The sequence below is a fragment of the Mixophyes fleayi genome, chromosome 2 (genome assembly GCF_038048845.1).
Source record: "Mixophyes fleayi isolate aMixFle1 chromosome 2, aMixFle1.hap1, whole genome shotgun sequence".
Classification (NCBI taxonomy): Eukaryota; Metazoa; Chordata; class Amphibia; order Anura; family Limnodynastidae; genus Mixophyes; species Mixophyes fleayi.
Genome location: NC_134403.1, coordinates 235,835,303 through 235,856,746, shown reverse-complemented (window position 1 = coordinate 235,856,746; position 21,444 = coordinate 235,835,303). Strand labels below are relative to the sequence as shown.

At 43.1% G+C, this 21,444-nt stretch overlaps 1 protein-coding gene across 1 annotated transcript in view; it reads left to right on the top strand.

Annotated features, from left to right (window-relative positions):
• The window catches only part of LOC142138753 (choline/ethanolaminephosphotransferase 1-like), a 56,538-nt gene extending 35,858 nt beyond the window's left edge, over positions 1-20,680 (top strand). The window contains exons 4-5 of the mRNA XM_075195687.1: positions 9,359-9,484; positions 17,501-20,680. Of these exons, the coding sequence (XP_075051788.1) occupies positions 9,359-9,484; positions 17,501-17,620 (246 nt within the window). The 3' untranslated portion in view covers positions 17,621-20,680. The remainder of the gene's footprint in view (positions 1-9,358; positions 9,485-17,500) is intronic.
• Positions 20,681-21,444: the final 764 nt, after the last annotated feature.

The window sequence follows — 21,444 nt, the reverse complement described above, 5'->3', positions numbered from 1 at the left end:
CGATTAATGCTGTACAGCATACATAATTTACACATTGTTAAAAACCATACCAAAAAAGTGAACTAAACTGAGGCAATGGGATAAAACTCCCATACAAGGAAATAAAACAAACAGAAACTGATGGGAAGGGGATTCCCTTTAGAGAGACCAAAATTCAAACTTTCCAGAGAGAGAGAGGGAGACACAGAAAGAGTTAATCATGGCAGCTGCTCATTTGGTAGTCTTTTAAATACGGACTGCCATATTACTATTTACTAATTTATCTAATTTTTTATGAAGTTGCTTTACTGTCTCTTTCTAAGACACCCAGGCCCTAAACTACGATAAAGCTAAACTAAGAAAATGTAATAGTACTGTATGTGTGTATTCCAGTGAACACACAAATCTGTGAATTAGCAGATCCACCATTTTGTGAGTGACAGCAATCTCACTACATGATAGTGCTGAATCTGCAGCTAACCACAGGATGTGATGGCTTACCATGTCTGTATTGCTCAAGGAACACGTCCATTAAGGCTTCTGCCTTAATCGTCGTAATTTAATTGCTTTTTGGAGTTTGAGTGAAAGAGTTTCAATAGTTTTCTTACATTTTAGATGGTGTGTAAGGAACCTTAATCGGACATGTTAAACCGTAAGGTTTTTTGTCTATGGAATTTCATGGCTTTTTGTAAAGTAAAAATATTGATAATGTTCAAATTCTATGTATCTAAATGTGAAATCACCCACCCTCTGCCCACCAACAATTCTCTATTACATGCCACCCTGCCCCCTAAATTATTACATGCCCCTCCCACTGCCAATCAGGTTCTCTCACATGACACCCACTTTTCTCACGTGCCATCTACTGCTCATCAGCCTTTCACACATATGGGCCCTTGCTGACCAGCTACTTTTTTATATGCCACCACCTATCAACTAGATTTTCTCTTACATGCCACTCCCTGACCATAAGCATCTAATATCAGCCCTGCACACCAGCTATTCTATCACATGCCACCTCATAACCAACAGCTTTTCGCTCACGTTACCCCAAGTCTACCAGCTTTTCCCTCACATGCCACCCAACTCACCAGCTATTCTCTCACATTCCAACCTCTGCTCCGCCAGTGACAACTTCACAATTCAAAGAGCCTTCTCCGATCTCTGTACAAAATACAGCCTTTTAGTGAAACCTGCACCACACAAAAAATCTTCTAGTGACCCCTACTCATGATAGAGGGTCCCATAATAAAAATAATTTTCATCTGACTGCTGCACAATAGGTAGCGCCTTCACTTATCCATATACAACACAAGGAGCATTCCTCTGGCCATGCAAAACACAGAGAGCCATCCTCTGACCCTGCACAACACAGAGAGCCATCCTCTGACCCTGCACAACACAGAGAGCCAACCTCTGACCCTGCACAAAACAGAGAGCTATCCTCTGACCCCTGCACAAGACAAAGAGCCATCGTCTGATCCCTGCACAATACATAGAGCCAACCTCTGACCCCTGCACAACACAGAGAGCCAACCTCTGACCCCTGCACAACACAGAGAGCCATCCTCTGACCCTGCACAACACAGAAACCCATCCTCTGGTCCCTGCACAACGCAGAGAGCCATCCTCTGTTCCCTGCACAACGCAGAGAGTCATCCTCTGGTCCCTGCACAACACAGAGAGCCATCCTCTGGTCCCTGCATAACACAGAGAGCCATCCTCTGGTCCCTGCACAACACAGAGAGCCATCCTCTGGTCCCAGCACAACACAGAGAGCCATCCTCTGGTCCCTGCACAGTACAGAGAGCCATACTCTGTTCCCTGCACAACACAGAGAACCATCCTCTGTTCCCTGCACAACACAGAGAACCATCCTCTGTTCCCTGCACAACACAGAGAGCCTTCTTCTGACCCCTCCAGATATCCTCTGACCCCTTCACATTACTTAGAGCCATCCTCTGACCCCTGCACAACACAGAGAGCCATCCTCTAACCCCTGCACAATACATAGAGCCATCCTCTGACCCCTGCACAAGACAAAGAACCATCCTCTGACCATATACAACACAGAGGTCAACCTCTGACCCCTGCACAATAGAGAGAGCCATCCTTTGACCCTGCACAACACAGAGAGCTATCGTCTGACCCTGTACAACACAGAGAGTCATCCTCTGATCCCTGCACAAAACATAGAGCCAACCTCTGACCCCTGCACAACACAGAGAGCCATCCTCTGACCCCTGCACAACACAGAGAGCCATCCTCTGACCCCTGCAGAATACATAGAGCCATTCTTTGACCCCTGCACAATACATAGAGCCATCCTCTGACCCCTCCACATTACATAGAGCCTTCCTCTGACCCCTGGACAACGCAGAGAGCCATCCTCTGGTCCCTGCACAACACAGAAAGCCATCCTCTGGCCCTTGCACAACACAGAGGTCATCCTCTGATCCCTGTATATCACAGAGTGCCATCCTCTGGTCCCTGCACAATACAGAGAGCTATCCTCTGGTCCCTGTACAACGCAGAAAGCCATCCTCTGGTCCCTGCATAACGCAGAGAGCCATCCTCTGTTCCCTGCACAACGCAGAGAGTCATCCTCTGGTCCCTGCACAACACAGAGCCATCCTCTGGTCCCTGCATAACACAGAGAGCCATCCTCTGGTCCCTGCACAACACAGAGAGCCATCCTCTGGTCCCTGCACAACACAGAGAGCCATCCTCTGGTCCCAGCACAACACAGAGAGCCATCCTCTGGTCCCTGCACAAAACAGAGAGCCATCCTCTGGTCCCAGCACAGTACAGAGAGCCATCCTCTGGTCCCTGCACAGTACAGAGAGCCATCATCTGTTCCCTGCACAACACAGAGAACCATCCTCTGTTCCCTGCACAACACAGAGAACCATCCTCTGTTCCCTGCACAACACAGAGATCCTTCTTCTGACCCCTCCACATTACATAGAGATATCCTCTGACCCCTTCACATTACTTAGAGCCTTCCTCTGACCCCTGCACAACACAGAGAGCCATCCTCTAACCCCTGCACAATACATAGAGCCATCCTCTGACCCCTGCACAACACAGAGAGCCATCCTCTGACCCTGCACAACACAGAGAGCCATCCTCTGACCCTGCACAACACAGAGAGCCATCCTCTGACTCTGCACAACACAGAGAGCCATCCTTTGACCCTGCACAACACAGAGAGCCATCCTCTGACCCTGCACAACACAGAGAGCCATCCTCTGACCCTGCACAACACAGAGAGCCATCCTTTGGTCACTGCACAACACAGAGAGCCATCCTCTGGTCCCAGCACAACACAGAGAGCCATCCTCTGGTCCCTGCACAGTACAGAGAGCCATCATCTGTTCCCTGCACAACACTGAGAACCATCCTCTGTTCCCTGCACAACAGAGAGAGCCATCCTCTGACCCTGCACAACACAGAGAGCCATCCTCTGACCCTGCACAACACAGAGAGCCATCCTCTGACCCTGCACAACACAGAGAGCCATCATCTGTTCCCTGCACAACACAGAGAACCATCCTCTGTTACCTGCACAACACAGAGAACCATCCTCTGTTCCCTGCACAACACAGAGAGCCTTCTTCTGACCCCTCCACATTACATAGAGATATCCTCTGACCCCTTCACATTACTTAGAGCCTTCCTCTGACCCCTGCACAACACAGAGAGCCATCCTCTAACCCCTGCACAATACATAGAGCCATCCTCTGACCCCTGCACAAGACAAAGAACCATCCTCTGACCATGTACAACACAGAGGTCATCCTCTGACCCCTGCACAATAGAGAGAGCCATCCTTTGACCCTGCACAACACAGAGAGCTATCGTCTGACCCTGTACAACACAGAGAGTCATCCTCTGATCCCTGCACAAAACATAGAGCCAACCTCTGACCCCTGCACAACACAGAGAGCCATCCTCTGACCCCTGCACAACACAGAGAGCCATCCTCTGACCCCTGCACAATACATAGAGCCATTCTTTGACCCCTGCACAATACATAGAGCCATCCTCTGACCCCTCCACATTACATAGAGCCTTCCTCTGACCCCTGGACAACGCAGAGAGCCATCCTCTGGTCCCTGCACAACACAGAAAGCCATCCTCTGGTCCCTGCACAATGCAGAGAGCAATCCTCTGTTCCCTGTACAACAAAGAGAGCCATCCTCTGGCCCCTGCACAACACAGAGGTCATCCTCTGATCCCTGTATATCACAGAGAGCCATCCTTTGAAGCTGCACATCACAGAGAGACATCCTCTGACCCCTGCACAATACATAGAGCTATCCTCTGACCCCTCCACATTACATAGAGCCTTCCTCTGACCCCTGCACAAGACAGAGAGCAATTATCTGACCCCTGCACAACACAGAGAGCCATCCTCTGGTCCCTGCACAACACAGAGAGCCATCCTCTGGTCCCTGCACAACACAGAGAGCCATCCTCTGGTCCCTGCACAATACAGAGAGCTATCCTCTGGTCCCTGTACAACACAGAGAGCAATCCTCTGGCCCCTGCACAACACAGAGGTCATCCTCTGATCCCTGTATATCACAGAGAGCCATCCTTTGAAGCTGCACATCACAGAGAGACATCCTCTGACCCCTGCACAATACATAGAGCTATCCTCTGACCCCTCCACATTACATAGAGCCTTCCTCTGACCCCTGCACAAGACAGAGAGCCATCCTTTGACCCTGCACAACACAGAGAGCCATCCTCTGACCCTGCACAACACAGGGAGCCATCCTTTGACCCTGCACAACACAGGGAGCCATCCTCTGACCCTGCACAACACAGTGAGCCATCCTCTGACCCTGCACAACAGAGAGAGCCATCCTCTGACCCTGCACAACAGAGAGAGCCATCCTCTGACCCTGCACAACAGAGAGAGCCATCCTCTGACCATGCACAACACAGAGAGCCATCCTCTGACCCTGCACAACACAGAGAGCCATCCTCTGACCCTGCACAACACAGAGAGCCATCCTCTGACCCTGCACAACACAGAGAGCCATCCTCTGACCCTGCACAACACAGAGAGCCATCCTCTGACCCTGCACAACACAGAGAGCCATCCTCTGACCCCCTGCACAACACAGAGAGCCATCCTCTGACCCTGCACAACACAGAGATCCATTCTCTGACCCTACACAATATATAGAGCCATCATCTGACCCCTGCACAGCACAGAAAGCCATCCTCTGACCATGTACAACACAGAGGTCATCCTCTGATCCCTGTACAACACAGAGAGCCATCTTTTGACGCTGCACATCACAGAGAGACATCCTCTGACCCCTGCACAATACATAGAGCCTTCGTCTGACCCCTGCACAAGACAGAGAGCCTTCGTCTGACCCCTGCACAAGACAGAGAGCCATCCTCTGACCCCTGCACAATATATAGAGCCATCATCTGACCCCTGCACAACACAGAGAGCCATCCTCTGACCCCTCCACATTACATACAGCTATCCTCTGACCCCTCCACATTACATAAAGCCTTCCTCTGACACTTGCACAATATATAGAGCCATCCTCTGACCCTGCACAATACATAGAGCCATCCACTGCTGCTGTCATCAGCTGCCCCTGTCATCCGCTGTCCCTGTCATATGCTGCCCCTGTCATCCGCTGCCACTGTCATCCACTCAACCTGTCATCCACTCCCCATGTCCTCCCCTTGCCATTTGCTGCCTCTTTCATCTGCTGTCCCTGTCATATGCTGCCCCTGTCATCCGCTGCTGCTTTCATCCGTTGCCCCCCTCATCCGCTCCCCATGTCCTCCCCTTGCTATTCGCTGCCGCTGTCGTCAGCTGCCCCTGTCATCCGTTGCCCCTCTCATCCGCTCCCTCTTTTCTTCCCCTGTCATATGCTGCATCTGTCATCCGCTGCCACTCTCCTCCGCTCAACCTGTCATCCGCTGCCCTTGTCATCCACTCTCCCTGTCCTCCGCTCAACCTGTCATCTGCTCCCTCTGTCCTAACCTTGTCATCCGCTGCCCCTGTTATCCGCTGCTGCTGTCATCCATTGCCCCTCTCATCCATTCCCCCTGTCCTCCCCTTGTCATCTGCTGCCACTGTCATCCGCTCCCCCTATCATCAACTCAACCTGTCATCCGCTCCCCATGTCCACCCCTTGCCATTCGCTGCCGCTGTCATCCACTGCCCCTGTCATTTGTTGTCCCTGTCATTCGCTTCCCCTGTTCTCCCCCTGTCATACGCTGCCGCTGTCATCGGCTGCCACTTTCCTCTGCTCAACCTGTCATGCGCTCCCAATGTCATCCCCTGCCCTTGTCATCCACTCTCCCTGTCCTCCACTCAACCAGTCATCCACTCCTCCTGTCCTAACCTTGTCATCCGCTGCCCTTGTCATATGCTGTCCCTGTCATCCGTTGCCCCTCTCATCCGCTCACCCTGTCCTCTCCTTGTAATATGCTGCCGCTGTCATCCGCTCCCCCTGTCATCCACTCCCCCTCTCATCCACTCAACCTGTCATCCGCTCCCCATGTCCTCCCCTTGCCACCCACTGCCGCTGTCATCTGCTGCCCCTGTCATTTGTTGTCCCTGTCATTCGCTCCCCCTGTTCTCCCCCTGTCATGCGCTCCCCCTGTTCTCCCCCTGTCATGCGCTCCCGATGTCATCCACTGCCCTTGTCATCCACTCTCCCTGTCCTCCACTCAACCTGTCATCCGCTTCTCCTGTCCTAAACTTGTCATCCACAGCCTCTGTCATATGCCCCTGTCATCCGCTGCCGCTGTGATCTGTTGCCCCTCTCATCCGCTCCCCCTGTCCTCTTGCCATCCGCTGCCCCTGTCATCCGTTGTCCGTGTCATTCGCTCCCCCTGTTCTCCCTCTGTCATACGCTGCCTCTGTTATCCGCTGCCACTCTCCTCCGCTCAACCTGTCATGCGCTCCAGATGTCATCCGCTACCCTTATCATCCACTCTCCCTGTCCTCCACTCAACCTGTCATCCGCTCCTCCTGTCCTAACCTTGTCATCCGCTGCCTCTGTCATATGCTCTTCCTGTCATCCGCTGCCGCTGTCATCCGTTGCCCCTCTCATCCGCTCCCCCTGTCCTCACCTTGCCATCCGCTGCCCCTGTCATCCGTTGTTTGTGTCATTTGCTCCCCCTGTTCTCCCCATGTCATACGCTGCTGCTGTCATCTGCTGCCACTCTCCTCCACTCAACCTGTCATGCGCTCCAGATGTCAGCCGCTGCCCTTGTCATCCACTCTCCCTGTCCTCCGCTCAACCTGTCATCTGCTCCCGCTGTCCTAACCTTGTCATCCGCTGCCTCTTTCATCTGCTACCCCTGTCACCCACAGAGCAGTTCTAAACTTCCCGCCTGCCCCCTCAGTGCAGTTAATAAATTATCTGACGTCACTGAGGGGGCGGGAAGTTTAACATGGATTCCCTAACAGCCGCCTCTTGCACCGCACAAAGAGATTAAACTTTGAAATAAGAGCGGTGCCAGTTCTAAAAATGATACAATGTGCCCCCCTTATAACTAAAACATTAGCCAGCCCACCTACAGCCAATAAATTTCTCTAATTCGTCTGCAGTTTACAAACAAAAATCGGTATGCGGGGAGAGCACAGCCATATTTGTGCTCCCAAGTGAAGCCATTTTCAGTACACCCAGCACAAGACTCTATCAGACATGCGCAACGTTATGACATTTTATGAAATCCCCTATCTTTAAAATGGGGCATGTTTTACCAAATTGTATAAAAACTGTAACTTTCTCAAACTTGTGAACCCTCAAAGGCACTCCTCTAACAAAACTTACCGCGCGTTTTTAAACGCCCTGTACACTGAGTTACGCTCCCCCAAAAAAACATAAAAACGGCGACTTTTGCGTAACAGGAAGTAGAAAAAAAAACGGACAGATTTTGAACTTTAGATTGTTCCTAAATTGTCATTTTTTTATTCCTTTTTTCTGAAATTTCACATGCATCACCTGTGGACAGTTCTCAATTCGCATGCCAAATTTCAGTTTAATAGGTTTAATACTTTTTAAAATGTAGACCCTCAAACACCATGCCCCCTCTCACAAATTCCCTATGGGAAAATGAGGTTTTTTGTATGTAACCTTAATATAAGGGCACGACCATGCCCTTATAATATATATATATATATATATATATATATATATATATATATATATATGAGATATACACTGTTATTATCCAAATGTCACGGAATAAAGCAAAGCTTTCCATGGTTACCCCTGCTAAAGTATTGTAATGTGTTGAGAACACTGACTAATCCAGCTACTCCCGAAGGGGACACGTGCATCAAACCCTTTTTTTGTTACACATGTGTCTATTAAAATGTGTCTCTTGATGGATATCTTCTTAAAGAGCTTGGAACTCGTAAAGTTAAAACTGAAAAACAGTGATTTAAGTAGGTGATGGCAAAGGGATAGGCAGCCTGCTCACGTTATGGATACCACTATATTACTAAGTCCCAGTAAAAGTGGTTGAAAGCAAACAGTAGCCCTTTTTGTATTTTGATTCTTCCAGCCTTTTGAAACCAATAGCTGTTCTTATTTGCCCTAGGCTTTAAGTGTTCAATGTCAGTGGTACAGCACCAAAATAATCCTTTGCAATTAGAAAATAAACTGCCACTTAGGTGAAAGTGCAGTTAAAGTATTTCCACATTTGTTTTACAAATTAAAATTATGCTGGGTGCCACAACATATTGGAATAATGCCTGTCAATTGAAATAGACCTCATGCCCTATATTTGTATTTAAATATATAGCTGTTGTGGCTATTTAGCAAACATGTTGTGAGCAACTGACTGTTTATCATCAACTAATTTTAACTATGGAAATCATTGTTAGTCCAGTTTTCCGTAGTTGCAAATGTTGCTAATACATGTTAGCTATTCAGAACATCTGCCAAATGACAGTCAGCCATGTGTCAGTCTTCCAACCGGCATTTTCAGGTAGAAGCCATATTTCAAGTTTCCAGCATTATTCCAGCAAACTTTAGTACCACCTAGTATAATTATATGTGTATATATTTGGTTTTATTATTATTTTTTTTATCTTTCTACTTTAAGATCAGTAATACACAGACTTGAATGCATGCTATTTTTGGAAGAAATGTCAACAAAATAGTAACAACTTTTAAGTGGCCACTGTATTTAAGCAAAAAGTATACAAGGAATATAAAATTATTTTCAAATATAAAGCATCTTAAAGTGTGGAAAATCTGAAAGAGTCAAAATCACTTTTATAAAAAATTGCAATAGTCACATTTTGATTGTTTTGTTAATCATGATATTCGAACATCACGGAATTTATTGTAATGGGGTTTTTTGTTTTTGTCAGGTTGCTCATATGACGAAGAGTGAGATGCATTTGCATGATACAGCTTTTATTGGACCTGCCCTGTTGTTTCTCAACCAGTATTTTAACAGCTTTATTGATGAATACACTGTTTTATGGCTTGCTCTGGTAAGTTTGATTACTTTGTGGATTTCTTTTTATTCTGCTCTATTATTTTTGTTAAATGACTAACATATATATTTTTACAAGTAGATTTAAATATTCAAATATGCTTTGGCTAGTTATTGTCTTACTACTGAATTTCTGTTCGCAAACTTGCAGTTTGAATAGGTTTTACCTGTAATATGAAAATATGAATAACATAAATTTATGGGATCGGTTGTCCTGAATACCTATGGATTGTGGTTTTCCAGACAAGGATTTGGCTGGCTACCTGGGAAACACCAGTCTACTACCTCTAGGAGAAGATCTGGTGTGCAAATTCCAGTTGTGAGCCAGTTCACTGACATCTGCTGTCAAGGCATGCACAAGCTTTGTCATAGGTCAGAGGGGCTGGGCAAGCATCGGACTTTGAACTGCTTTTAGCATTCCCTGCTCCTGGGTAAAAAAAAGACTAATAACTGTGCTGTGACAGCAGCCGGTATCTGGAGCATGATAGAGCTTGAGTCCACACAGCTGAAGGGCACCCGATCTAGGTAAGCCCCTATGTTAAGGGTGCTTTATTATTACTGAGTTGCTCTCTAATTAGCTGTTGGTAATATGAACCTTTCAGTACTCCTGTAGAGCCTATGGTAGGAAAGAAAAAGAGCAAAGTACAAAACAGTTTCTGCAGCCTGTAATAAACATATAACAACCAAATTGGTCTTTTGTAAAATATGTGTTTCTCAAGCTAAGGGAAAGTCAGTCCCATGAGCAGTTTAAGGAATTTATATCCTGGATGAAGCAATCTGTTGAGACAAAGGATGATATGTGTGCTGTGCAAGGCATAAAGAGAGCAATGACTCAGACAAGTATTTATTTTGAAGATAGATACACTGTCAAAGTGGGATTTAAAGAAGCACCTAGGATGTTTAATTTTGATAATATAAACATTTTGCTCAAAAGACAAAAAAAAAATCTTATTTGAATGAATAAGGAAACAGCTTCCACTGCAGCTCAGACATCTTTTTTTTTTGGAGGGCCCTAGTAAAAATGGCAAAGTTTTTCCTGTACATCAGTTTGTGAAATAATGTATTCATAAGGAATGGGTGCAGGTGGAAAAGCATCAGTCTAACTGAAAGTAATTAGAATGTATGTATCCTTTCATTGATGAAGAGGCACAGAAGTGGAACTTGATTCCAAATATTAGATGCACTTATAGCTAGTATTTCCTCCAGAACTACTATTCCTCTTGAAGATGTGTGTTCTCTAAGGGGACAAAGATTGAGAGTTGTTTAAAAAGCTTCATATTTCATCTGGAGCCACTTGAAGTCAGGCGGGGCCAGAGCGCACAGACTGCAGGGAGAGATGCTTCATACAGATCTCCAAGAGAGGGAGAACAGGCAATATATGTAAAAATGTATTATGTAGAGAGCCAAATCATTTTTGTGTGAAGCATTTTTGAACAACGTTGCTTTTTCCAGCATGGTTGATGGTATCAGCAGCGGTGGCTAGGAGAACCCTTTAGTTGCATCCCTGGGCAGCAGACTCTGTGTCCCTTTTGAAGGACACCTGCTCTTCGGAGACAAATTAGACACAATGATACAGAAGTCATCTGGGTGTAAATCTCGCCACTTTCCACAGGATCAGTGTTCAAAATACTTCCACACTTCGTCTTGTCAACATTTAAAAGAAGTGAAAAGTTATAGGCCACGAAGACAGTACATCAGACAGAATATTCCTACAATGCCCAATCAGTCTTTTTTGGTGTTCAGACTTCAGAAGGGAGGACAAATCGGACTACTCAACAATGATCAGTCCCCATTAACACAGATAAGGGACTAACAGTATGCAGAAATATAGACATACTCTATTGCAGATAAATTGGTTTTGAACGTTGTAAGAATTGGATGCAAAATAGAGTTCTGTTCCAGGGAAAACTTTTTCATCCAATCCAAGAATCCATCAACCTCAGCGGAGTTGGAAGCCATAGATAACAGTCTGCAAACTTTAAGTAAGGCTCAGACAATGTATTTTGTTCCTTCAGATGGCACAGGTCTTTGTTCCAGACTCTTCCTCCTCAGAAAACTTCAGGAGCCTTTCATACTGTTCTGGACTTGTAGATGCACAAGTTTTCTATATCAGACACTTTCACATGGAATCTGGGAATTTTTTTCTCACGTCCATAGACCTTCAGGCTATTTTCATATCCCTTATGCAGTCCATCACAGGAAATGTAGTCAGAACTTTTAGTTCACCTGTCTTCTATTCTACCTGGCAATGTCCATGAGAACGTTTACTGAAGTGCTAGTTACTCTGGTGGAGGAATTAAGAAAGTAAGTTGCCCTGATATGGCACTAATTGGACAATGTCCTTGTGGTGAGGAGTTCGGTACAAATTATCCGCAAGATAGCTCAAGTGATAACCTCTTTGCAAGAACATGGCTGGATTGGGAACAGAACAAAAAGTCACCTTATCCCGTCACAACAAGTTTCTGTGGGTCCAGATAAACACCATACAGAACAAAGTATCTCTATCAGAAGAAAGGTGTATCAAGATCCATTTCCTGGCATATCAACTACAGACTTATCAAACTCGATAGCAAGGTACTTAGTTTGTTTGTGAATTTTTAACTTCACCATAGGAATCTTCCCCTGTGCAAGCTGGCACATGAGGAATCTCCGGCTGGAACTTCTAAACAAGTGGGATTATAAAAAAACGTTCTCTTAATCATACAATCACAAAGTCAAGAACCACCAAGAAGTGTCTCAGCTGGTGGCAAAGTCCAAAATTGATAAGAGGAGAGTCTCTTTTAGAGTCAAAGTAGATGCTACTGACACAGACTTGCCAAGGAGGTACCAAAACCATGATAGTAGAAGTAGCAAAAGTAATGTCTTGGTCAGAAAAAAATCTGAAGTCACTCCGTGTGGCATTCAGGTTATTCTTGGGGAGTGGGCTCTGTGTCAGGAAGTGCTCCAGTTAAAAAACTGGTCTCCCTCCAATGGACATTAAAGCAACAAACAAAAGTAACAAGGTACCCAGGATCTTCTCTCGATTCAAAGCTTCCGATACAGAAAGAATAGATGCTTTGCAGTCCCATGAATGTTAAATCTAAGGTATGTCTTATCTTTTATTCCACTAATTTCTAGCTTTCTAAGAAAAAGATAAAAAAAGAGAAATCAGAAGTGATAGCAATCCTTACATTTTGGCCATGTCGACAGTGGTTTTTTGGTAGCCTGAGATACTCCAGGAACAGCCAAGGCCTCTATCTTTTTGGACCGATCTCCTATATCAAGACCCAATTCCTCATCCAAATCTGGAGTGACTAGCTTTAATGGCATGGAGATTTAGTGGTCCCTGCTCATAGAGAAGGGAGTTTCTGAGCCAATATTCAACACACAAGCTAGAAACAACAACTCTTCAGTAGTATATTATACAAATGTACCTCCAGCCTCCAGCCAGTACATCAACACCCGGAGTCTGCTCTGAAGTCTGGTGTTCGCTGGAGCCCCTAGTGGTGGGGACAGACTTAGCCGCAGACAGCAGAGGGTCGTGAGTTGTGCACTGACTGGGGAGAACCCAGCGATAGAGTATAGGAGTAACCAGCAGAGTGAAGTCCAAGCAAGGGTCGAGGGACGGCAGCAAACAGAGTATCCAGTAGACTAGCCAAGGTCAGAGGTCACAGGCGAAATGGCAGCGTCAGAGTCCAGGCAATAAATCAAGGGGCACAGGCAGACAAGCGTAGTCAAATATTCAAGCAAGGTTCGACAACGGTAAACAGGATCAAGAATAAGCAGGTACAGAGAGGGAGCAGGCTACAGCACTGGAGCAGGAACTATAACCGGCAGTGAGGCCTAATCATCCTCACTGCCTTAAATACTATGATGGGCAAATCAGAAAGGAGGAGCACAGGCTGATAATCAGCCTCAGGAGGCTGCTGATTAATTATTACCTGGGAACTAGCATAGGACATATTACAACCAGGAACATCTATGAATGACAATATAATCATGCAAGAGCTCCCCCTGGAGTTGGAGGATGTCCCTACAACCTCTACAAATATAACAGTGCATTGAAACTAATGCACGTGCTCGGCTGCTAAATTCAATCCAACAGCAGCAACTGTTCCACATATCCTTTACTTCTTTCAGGATGGATTCAGCAAGGGTCTTGCCTTATCTGCACTCAAGGTGCAGGTATCAGCACTGAATGTCTTCTTAGATACCAAATTAGCTTCAGAGAAATTGATTGATTGTTTATTCTAAGCAGTGAAGAGTATCCATCACTATTCGGTCCTTTGTGGGATGTCAGTTTAGTGCTCAACACTCTGATGTCGTTTGAACCACTTACAAGAGGTTTCTGTATGATTGATGACTATAAAGATGGTGTTCCTTTTGGCAGTTATTTCAACCTGCAGGGTTGGAAAATTACAAGGACTGCTGTTCAAGGAACCGTTTCTCCACGTATATGCAGATAAAGTGGTGATTAGAGCCTAGTCAACATTTCTGCTAAAATTAGTACCTACATTCCACATTAATCAGGATGGCGTGCTGCAAACAAAGTTGCACTTGTAGGACTCTGTAAAAGCAATTTCCATATATTTATCCAGGACAAAAAGATAAAGAAACACAGAGCAAGTTTTTGTGATTACTGCAGGGACCCCTGAAGAAAGTTAAGAATACTGAAACAATCGTTGGGCATTACTTTGTATTTTTTCCTTTTTTTTTTTTTTGCATTAAATGTTTACCTTTTATACTTGTGCTGTCTGTTCATTTCCTTGAACTAACTCTCTCTCCCTCTCCTCTTTTTTTAAGAACAGAGGCAGATACTGCATTAGATTAGCAATATGTCCTGTGCATACCATACCCGCTAACTGTCCTGTTGTTTGTGGAACTCACCAACTTTGGGGCTGTGGGTCCTGTTCTCTCAGGGTATGGTTTGGGTTGACCTGGTATGGAACCTAGGTGTATCATGCAGAGTATCCATACTGTATGCTTTTACAGGTTGTACATATATTCTTTTTTTTCCTATGATGAAGTCGCCTTCATACGATGAAACACGTTCGGAAGTGATACTGTATGGACTTTTAATCGTAATGAAGATCTAATTTTATGCTGTAAGTCAACATTGCAGATCTGCAGGAGAAAACAAAAATAAATCACTAATTGCATTGAGCCTTGGATATTACAAGTGTCTTGAAATGGAAACACACTGTGAGCAGCTGCGAGGGAGTCCATGTGAGAGATCGTAATAACTAAATCTATTGGTCTATTATTTCTCTGCTAATTTTTTGTAAACACTTTTCAGCCAAATGATTTTATCAGTGGGCTGGTGAGAACGTGTGCCGTTTGTGAATGATTTTCATTTTTAGCCTTTGAAGAGGCATTTGTTTTTTTGAAGTGAAACATATTTACCATAATCAATCACAGGAGAACTCCCTGGGGAGAAAATTGTCAGCTAAGGGTATTGGATCATTTGTCCGTAATCAAACATTAACACATTGATTGGGAGCAGTTAAAAGAGAACTCATAAGAATGATTGTGACAGTTAAGTCTATCAGCTCTTTATCTCTGCATATTTGTGAACCCTTAGGGGGGTAAATTTATCAGGCTGCAGGTTTGAAAAAGTGGAGATGTTGCCTATAGCAACCAATCACATTGTAGTTATTTAGTACATCTACAAAATGACAGCTAGAATCTGATTGGTTGCAATAGGCATCATCTCCACTTTTTCAAACCCGCAGCTTGATAAATTTACTCCTTAGTGTTAAATAATACCATCAATGCGCAGATAAGAACGTGCACTAATGCTGATTTCTATAGCCTTTTAAGATGTATTTATCCTTGAGAGGAAAACAGATTAACTGTCAGTAACGGCAAGAGAGTCTACTGGTGAGAAACCTGTCAACTACTGCATTGGATCATTTTTTTAGTTTCTAATTACATGTTAATATTATATCAATATCTGCACAAAAATGCAGAATGCAGTATGAATAAGAATATATATTTATAATCCGGCTCAGAATTGACTGTTATTACCTTTATGAAATGTGTATCTACATTGCTATGAATACACATGTTGGCTTAATTTTATTTCTTTATTCAAACATTTGCAGAAGAGTCCATGCCATAATTCGTGTATGTTTTGAGTATATGCATACAGAAAATATCAAGTGCTTTTATATAAAAAAAAAACATACATCTTTTTTGGCAACTTAATTATAATATTTTTTTTACTATCGGTGCACTAATAAGGGTATTAATATATAAAATAGGATACATGATCTGTTATTTGTTGTTTCAATTGATACTATGCAAATATGAGTGTTTTAAATTAATGAAGCTGTATTTTATTATATGGTTACATGATTGTATTTATGAGTAATAGAATTGAAATGAAAGAAACCTCAGTGCAGTAGTTTAGCTACTGTATGCTTATGTGCCACCTAATGGAGGTACCCAAATAATTATATAGCAGCCATGATAAATTACAGACTACTGCTAAAAATATAATGGTGTACCAGCCAGCAGCAGTATCCACATGACTATATATTTAGTAGATTGCACATATAATTATGTAACAGTTGACAAACAGCTTATATAATTATATAGCAAGTCGAAGAGTTGATGACATGATTATAAAAAAGCCAATACATTTTCCACATGGTTATTTATCATCCAGTTGTCCATATGATTGGGGTTTTGAGCAATTACTCAGATTACATATTGGTCTGTAGATTAACCATGGGATTATATACCAGCCAAAGACTACCCATATGATTATATACTTACTAGAGTATAATAGAGGTTAATTATATATCATACATCAGAATACCCACAAAATTATTTACCTGCAGGGGCAGTTTGACCATAATTATAATACCAGTCAAGTCATCCATATAATTATGTAGCAGCCATTACAATGCTCTTAGAATTTTATACCAGCCATCAGTGTCTCCATATCATATACCAGCCAGCAGACATCTAATAATATTGTATATATAAGTAGCAGGGCATGCTTGACTTTATGCATAATAGCATGCCCTTTTGGTTACACAGTAGCCAGCAGACTTGCCGATTATATAGCAGATGTGCCCATTGCCTACTTTCACAGTACCTTTTTTCAATAAACTGTTCTAAATGTCATGGATGGTGGGCCCAAATGAGCTGGAGCTGGGACTAAGCGCATACATGAGTTCAGGAGGATCTTGGATGCAGTAATGACCCTACTGTTGCCTTGACATCACTTAGATGCTGTTCTGTGTTTCATGTTGGTTAGCCTGGGGTTAAGATAAAGACCAAAATAATTTCTGTTTCTTTACAATAATATTCACTCAGAAGGAGGGGGATGAAATGTAAAATAAAATGGGTGACCCTATGTACCCAAGCTCCCCATTCTCACTGGGGTTTAATATGTGGAACTGGGCTTAAAGGTGTAAATTTGGTCATTTTTTTTCCATTTCATGTAGATAATACATGTTATTAGACTAAAAATGGATATTGCTCAATGTATATAACTCACTGGGAGAAAGAAAGGGGGTAGTAGGGCTGGGTTTGAGAGTTTCAAGCATTATTTGGAGGGGGAGTTGCATTAAAGAAAATGTGGTATCCGTTAAACACATTTTCTCAAACACTCTGTAGGTGTTTGCCAATACAAAATGGTACCCCTGAGATAAGTATATACAGCATTACCTGAGTGTGGAATAATCTGTTTCTTTCTCTGCATGTGGTATTCAAAACTTAGCTGGCCTACTCATGGTGCAGACAGCTTGTGATGTCTCAGGGGAAAATCCTATTTGGTGCTGCTGCAGTTTATGGTTGTCGATGTAGTTTGCCACGATCATTGCTTACAGAGCAGTGATTTCACTTCAGATTGCCACACAAGGACTGCATTTAAAAAGAAACAAAATAAAAAGGCAAAAAAACTTTTATTTAGGTTTACCGTGTATTTCTAGGATCACTTTTATTGCAATAGACTCTTTAATTAGTCTGTGTAGTATTGTTTTCATTAAAACCCACTACTAAGATCTTTATTTTGTTTTTACAGGTATTTTCGCTATTTGATTTAATCCGTTACAGTGTTAGCGTCTGCAATCAAATAGCTTCTCATCTTCACATTGAAGTCTTCAGAATAAAGACAAATGCTTCACATTCAAACCACCACTAAGTGACCTAAACATCCAAGACAGAGAATTGCATGTTTCATAACAAAAAAGAAATGGCAAAATCCAAAACAAATATTTCAGTGTGTTATGAAGAACCTTCTGGAAGAACACTCCAAACCGTGATTTTTCTTTATGTATGGAATAATGTTACTTTAACAAACTGGCACATTATAATTCTGAAAACTTTCAGGCATGACAAAAATAATATATATATATATATATATATATATATATATATATTTATTTGGAAAACATTGTATAACAATAAGTCACCATTAGGACTAATTTGCTGACACTGCAAATAGTTTTGCAAAATTTGCACTGACTACATCAGCCAATCATTAATTAACTTTATCTGTGTACAGTGATGGCCAAATGTTTTGAGAATGACACAAATATTATTTTTATTCACAGTGTTTGCTGCCTCAGTTTTTATGATGGCAATTTGTATATACTCCAGAATGTCATGAAGAATGATCAGATGAATTTCTATTAATTTCAAGGTCCCTCTTTGTCATGACAATGAACTTTATCCCAAAAACATTTACACTGCATTTCAGCCCTGCCACAAAAGGACCAGCTGACATCAGGTCTGTGATTTTCTCGTTAACACAAGTAAGTTAGAACAACAGACTGGAAGCTTTATAAGGAGGGTGGTGCTTGAAATCATTGTTCTTCCTCTGTTAACCATGGTTACCTGCAAGGAAACACGTGCAGTCGTCATTGCTTTGCACAAAAAGGGCTTCACAGGCAAGGATATTGGTACTAGTAAGATTGCACCTAACTCAACCATTTATCGGATCATCAAGAGAGCTTCAATATTTGTGAAGAAGGCTTCAGGGCGCCCAAGAACGTCCAGCAAGCGCTAGGACCATCTCCTAAAGGTGATTAAGCTGTGGTATCGGGCACCACCAATGCAGAGCTTGCTCAGGAATGGAAGCAGGCAGGTCTGAGTGCATCTGCACGCACAGTGAGACAAAGACTTTTGGAGGATGGCCTGGTGTCAAGAAGGACAGCAAAGAAGCCACTTCTTTCCAGGAAAAACATCAGGGACAGACTACTATTCTGCAAAAGGTACATGGATTGGACTGCTGAGTTGGGTAAAGTAATTTTCTCTGATGAATCCCCTTTCAGATCGTTTGGGGCATCTGGAAAAATGCTTGTCTGGAGAAGGATAGGTGATCGCTACCATCAGTCCTGTGTCATGCCAACAGTAAAGCATCCTGAGACCATGTGTGGAGTTGCTTCTAAGCCAAGGGAGAAGACTCACACAATTTTGCAGACCATAGCCATGAATAAAGAATGGTACCAAAACACCAGGAGCAACGTCTCTCAACTATCCAAGAACAGATTGGTGACGAACAATGCCTTTTCTAGCATTGCACTAACATAAGCCATAAGGCAAAAGTGATAACTAAGTGGTTCGGGGTTCAGAACATTGAAAGTTTGGGTTCATGGCCAGGAAACTCCCCTGACCTTAATCCCATTGAGAACTTGTGGTCAATCTTCAAGAGGCGGGTGGATAAACAAAAACCCACAAATTCTGACAAACTCCAAGCATTGATTAGGCAAGAATGGGCCGGCCATCAGTCAGTATGTGGCCCAGGAGTTGATTGACAGCATGCCAGGGCAAATTTCAGAGGTCTTCCAAAAGAAGGGTCAACACTGCACTGCAAATATTGACTCTTTGCATAAACTTAATGTAATTGTCAATAAAAGCTTTTGACACCTATGAAATGCTTGTAATTTCACTTAAGTATTCCATAGCAACATCTGACAAAAAGGTCTAAATACACTGAAGCAGCAAACTTTGTGAAAACCAATACTTGCGTCATTTTCAAAACTTTTGGCCATGAATGTAGTACAAGTTAGGCAATGAAAGATAGTGCCAGTTTGCCCTAAAAGCAGTACGAGTAAACTAGCTCTATATGGCCTTATTTAGAGTAAGGAGAAAAGCTTGACACACACACACACACAGCAAAGTTGCACAGTCTCACCTGCAGTCTTATTTATTATATTAGTAAAGCCATAGGCTCATATAGCACCAAGGATCAGCTATTTTGCCTCTTTCAGCTTTCATATTTGTTCAACTACAACATGTTTATGGATCGTAAAGCAGTTTTTCCCATGGACTTCAAAGATTAGTTAAATAATCATATTAAATATAAAAAGAGCAACCATTCCTTCAATCGCTCCATATTTAAGCAGTTTTTTAATGTTAAAATGGATAACCTCTCTATAATATACCGTGTCCCTGCCCCCAGAGAAAATTTTCCTTACCTGAAGCTAGACATTGGATGATCGCTCTGAAGTTCATAGCCAATTATGTCAAACCATTGAGTCTCTTCAGTAGAAGTCTACTGAGGAGAACAGGATGGATTGCAGTACATTTAGTGAGTGGCAAGTGCACCACTTAAATGAACAGGATATATAACACCATTTTCATGTAAGGAGAATTCTTAGGGGAGCCCCATATTTGCTTCAGACAATCATGCGAGCAGTTTATATTGAGTGGGGGTGTCCAAAAGTGGACAAACCCTTTAAAGAGAAAGATAAGATAACTAAAGTCATTTATCGTAATTATGTTCTTCTTAAGCAACACTTACCTTACTTGTTAGGAGGATCATCTTCTTGAGAGCCCATAGCTACCAGTATCCTGCATCTTTGAGGCCTACTATAGGAAGCAGTTTAGCTCACTCAGGGAAGCTATGGAACGACTGCTCCTGTTATCTTTAATTATGCAATTCCAAGAATGAATCGCAAGTCTGCAGCTATGTAAATCACAGAGGGTGCCATATTTTTTTTTAAATGCAGTCAATCCCATCATATTTTATTGGGCACAGTTTTGCTTTCATACAGTGTCTACAGTTTGTCGAATAAATATGTCTGAGCATTTACAGCTCATGGACTGATAATGTTTCTTTCTTCTGTTATAGAGGGTTCATGCTAATAAAAAGTTACTAACACAATATCTATAACTGCTTGTCCTCAAAGTAAGATATTTTGTAATGGCATTACTGAATGACCTAATTAAAGACTGATTGCTCTCTGCAAATTTTTTATTTGAGCCCAATCACATCTCCTTTTGTGCATTTCCCAAGGCCTGATATCCGTTCTTGAATTTATATTTTTTTATATATTTTATATTTTTTTGTTTAGCCAACCTTTCAAAGTATATTGGTCTATTTCCTTGGCATCTGTTAGTGGCTGTCTTGCTGATGATACTTGAACCCAGCAAACAAAAGAATACAAGTGCTATAGTTAACTGATATAGTTAAAAGATCAACCTTAAGCCATTTTGAATTAAAATATTACGTGACTGTGTGTACTTTGTACACACCTGTACTTTCCAGCTGTAAAATCCACATTTTCTGATTCCTTTACTGTAACGAAGCTCCCCCAATGACCTAAAAGGACTAACATTGTTATCCATACTTGCCAACTCTTCCGGAATGTCCGGGAGACTCCCGAAATCCATGTCGGTCTCCTGGGAGAGCAGGCAAGTGTCCCGCATCCCTCAATTCCCTGGCCAAAATTATGCAATTTGCGGTGAACCGCGTCATTTTGGCTCCGCCCCCGGTGACAAAACATTATTTTCTGCGCGGGGGCGGGGACAAAATCATGCAATTGACCGAGCCCCTCTAGTCACGCCCCTCTCCCAGACTGCACTGCCTTAAAGTAGGCAAGTATGTTGTTAACTATAGATACTTACATGCTTACAAAGGCAACTCCTTCATGTCCTGCTCCTCCTCCATGAACTGATCCTTTCCGCACCTCCTTTGTGCTCCAAGTGACAGCTGGGTCATAAGGTCTATGGGAATAAATT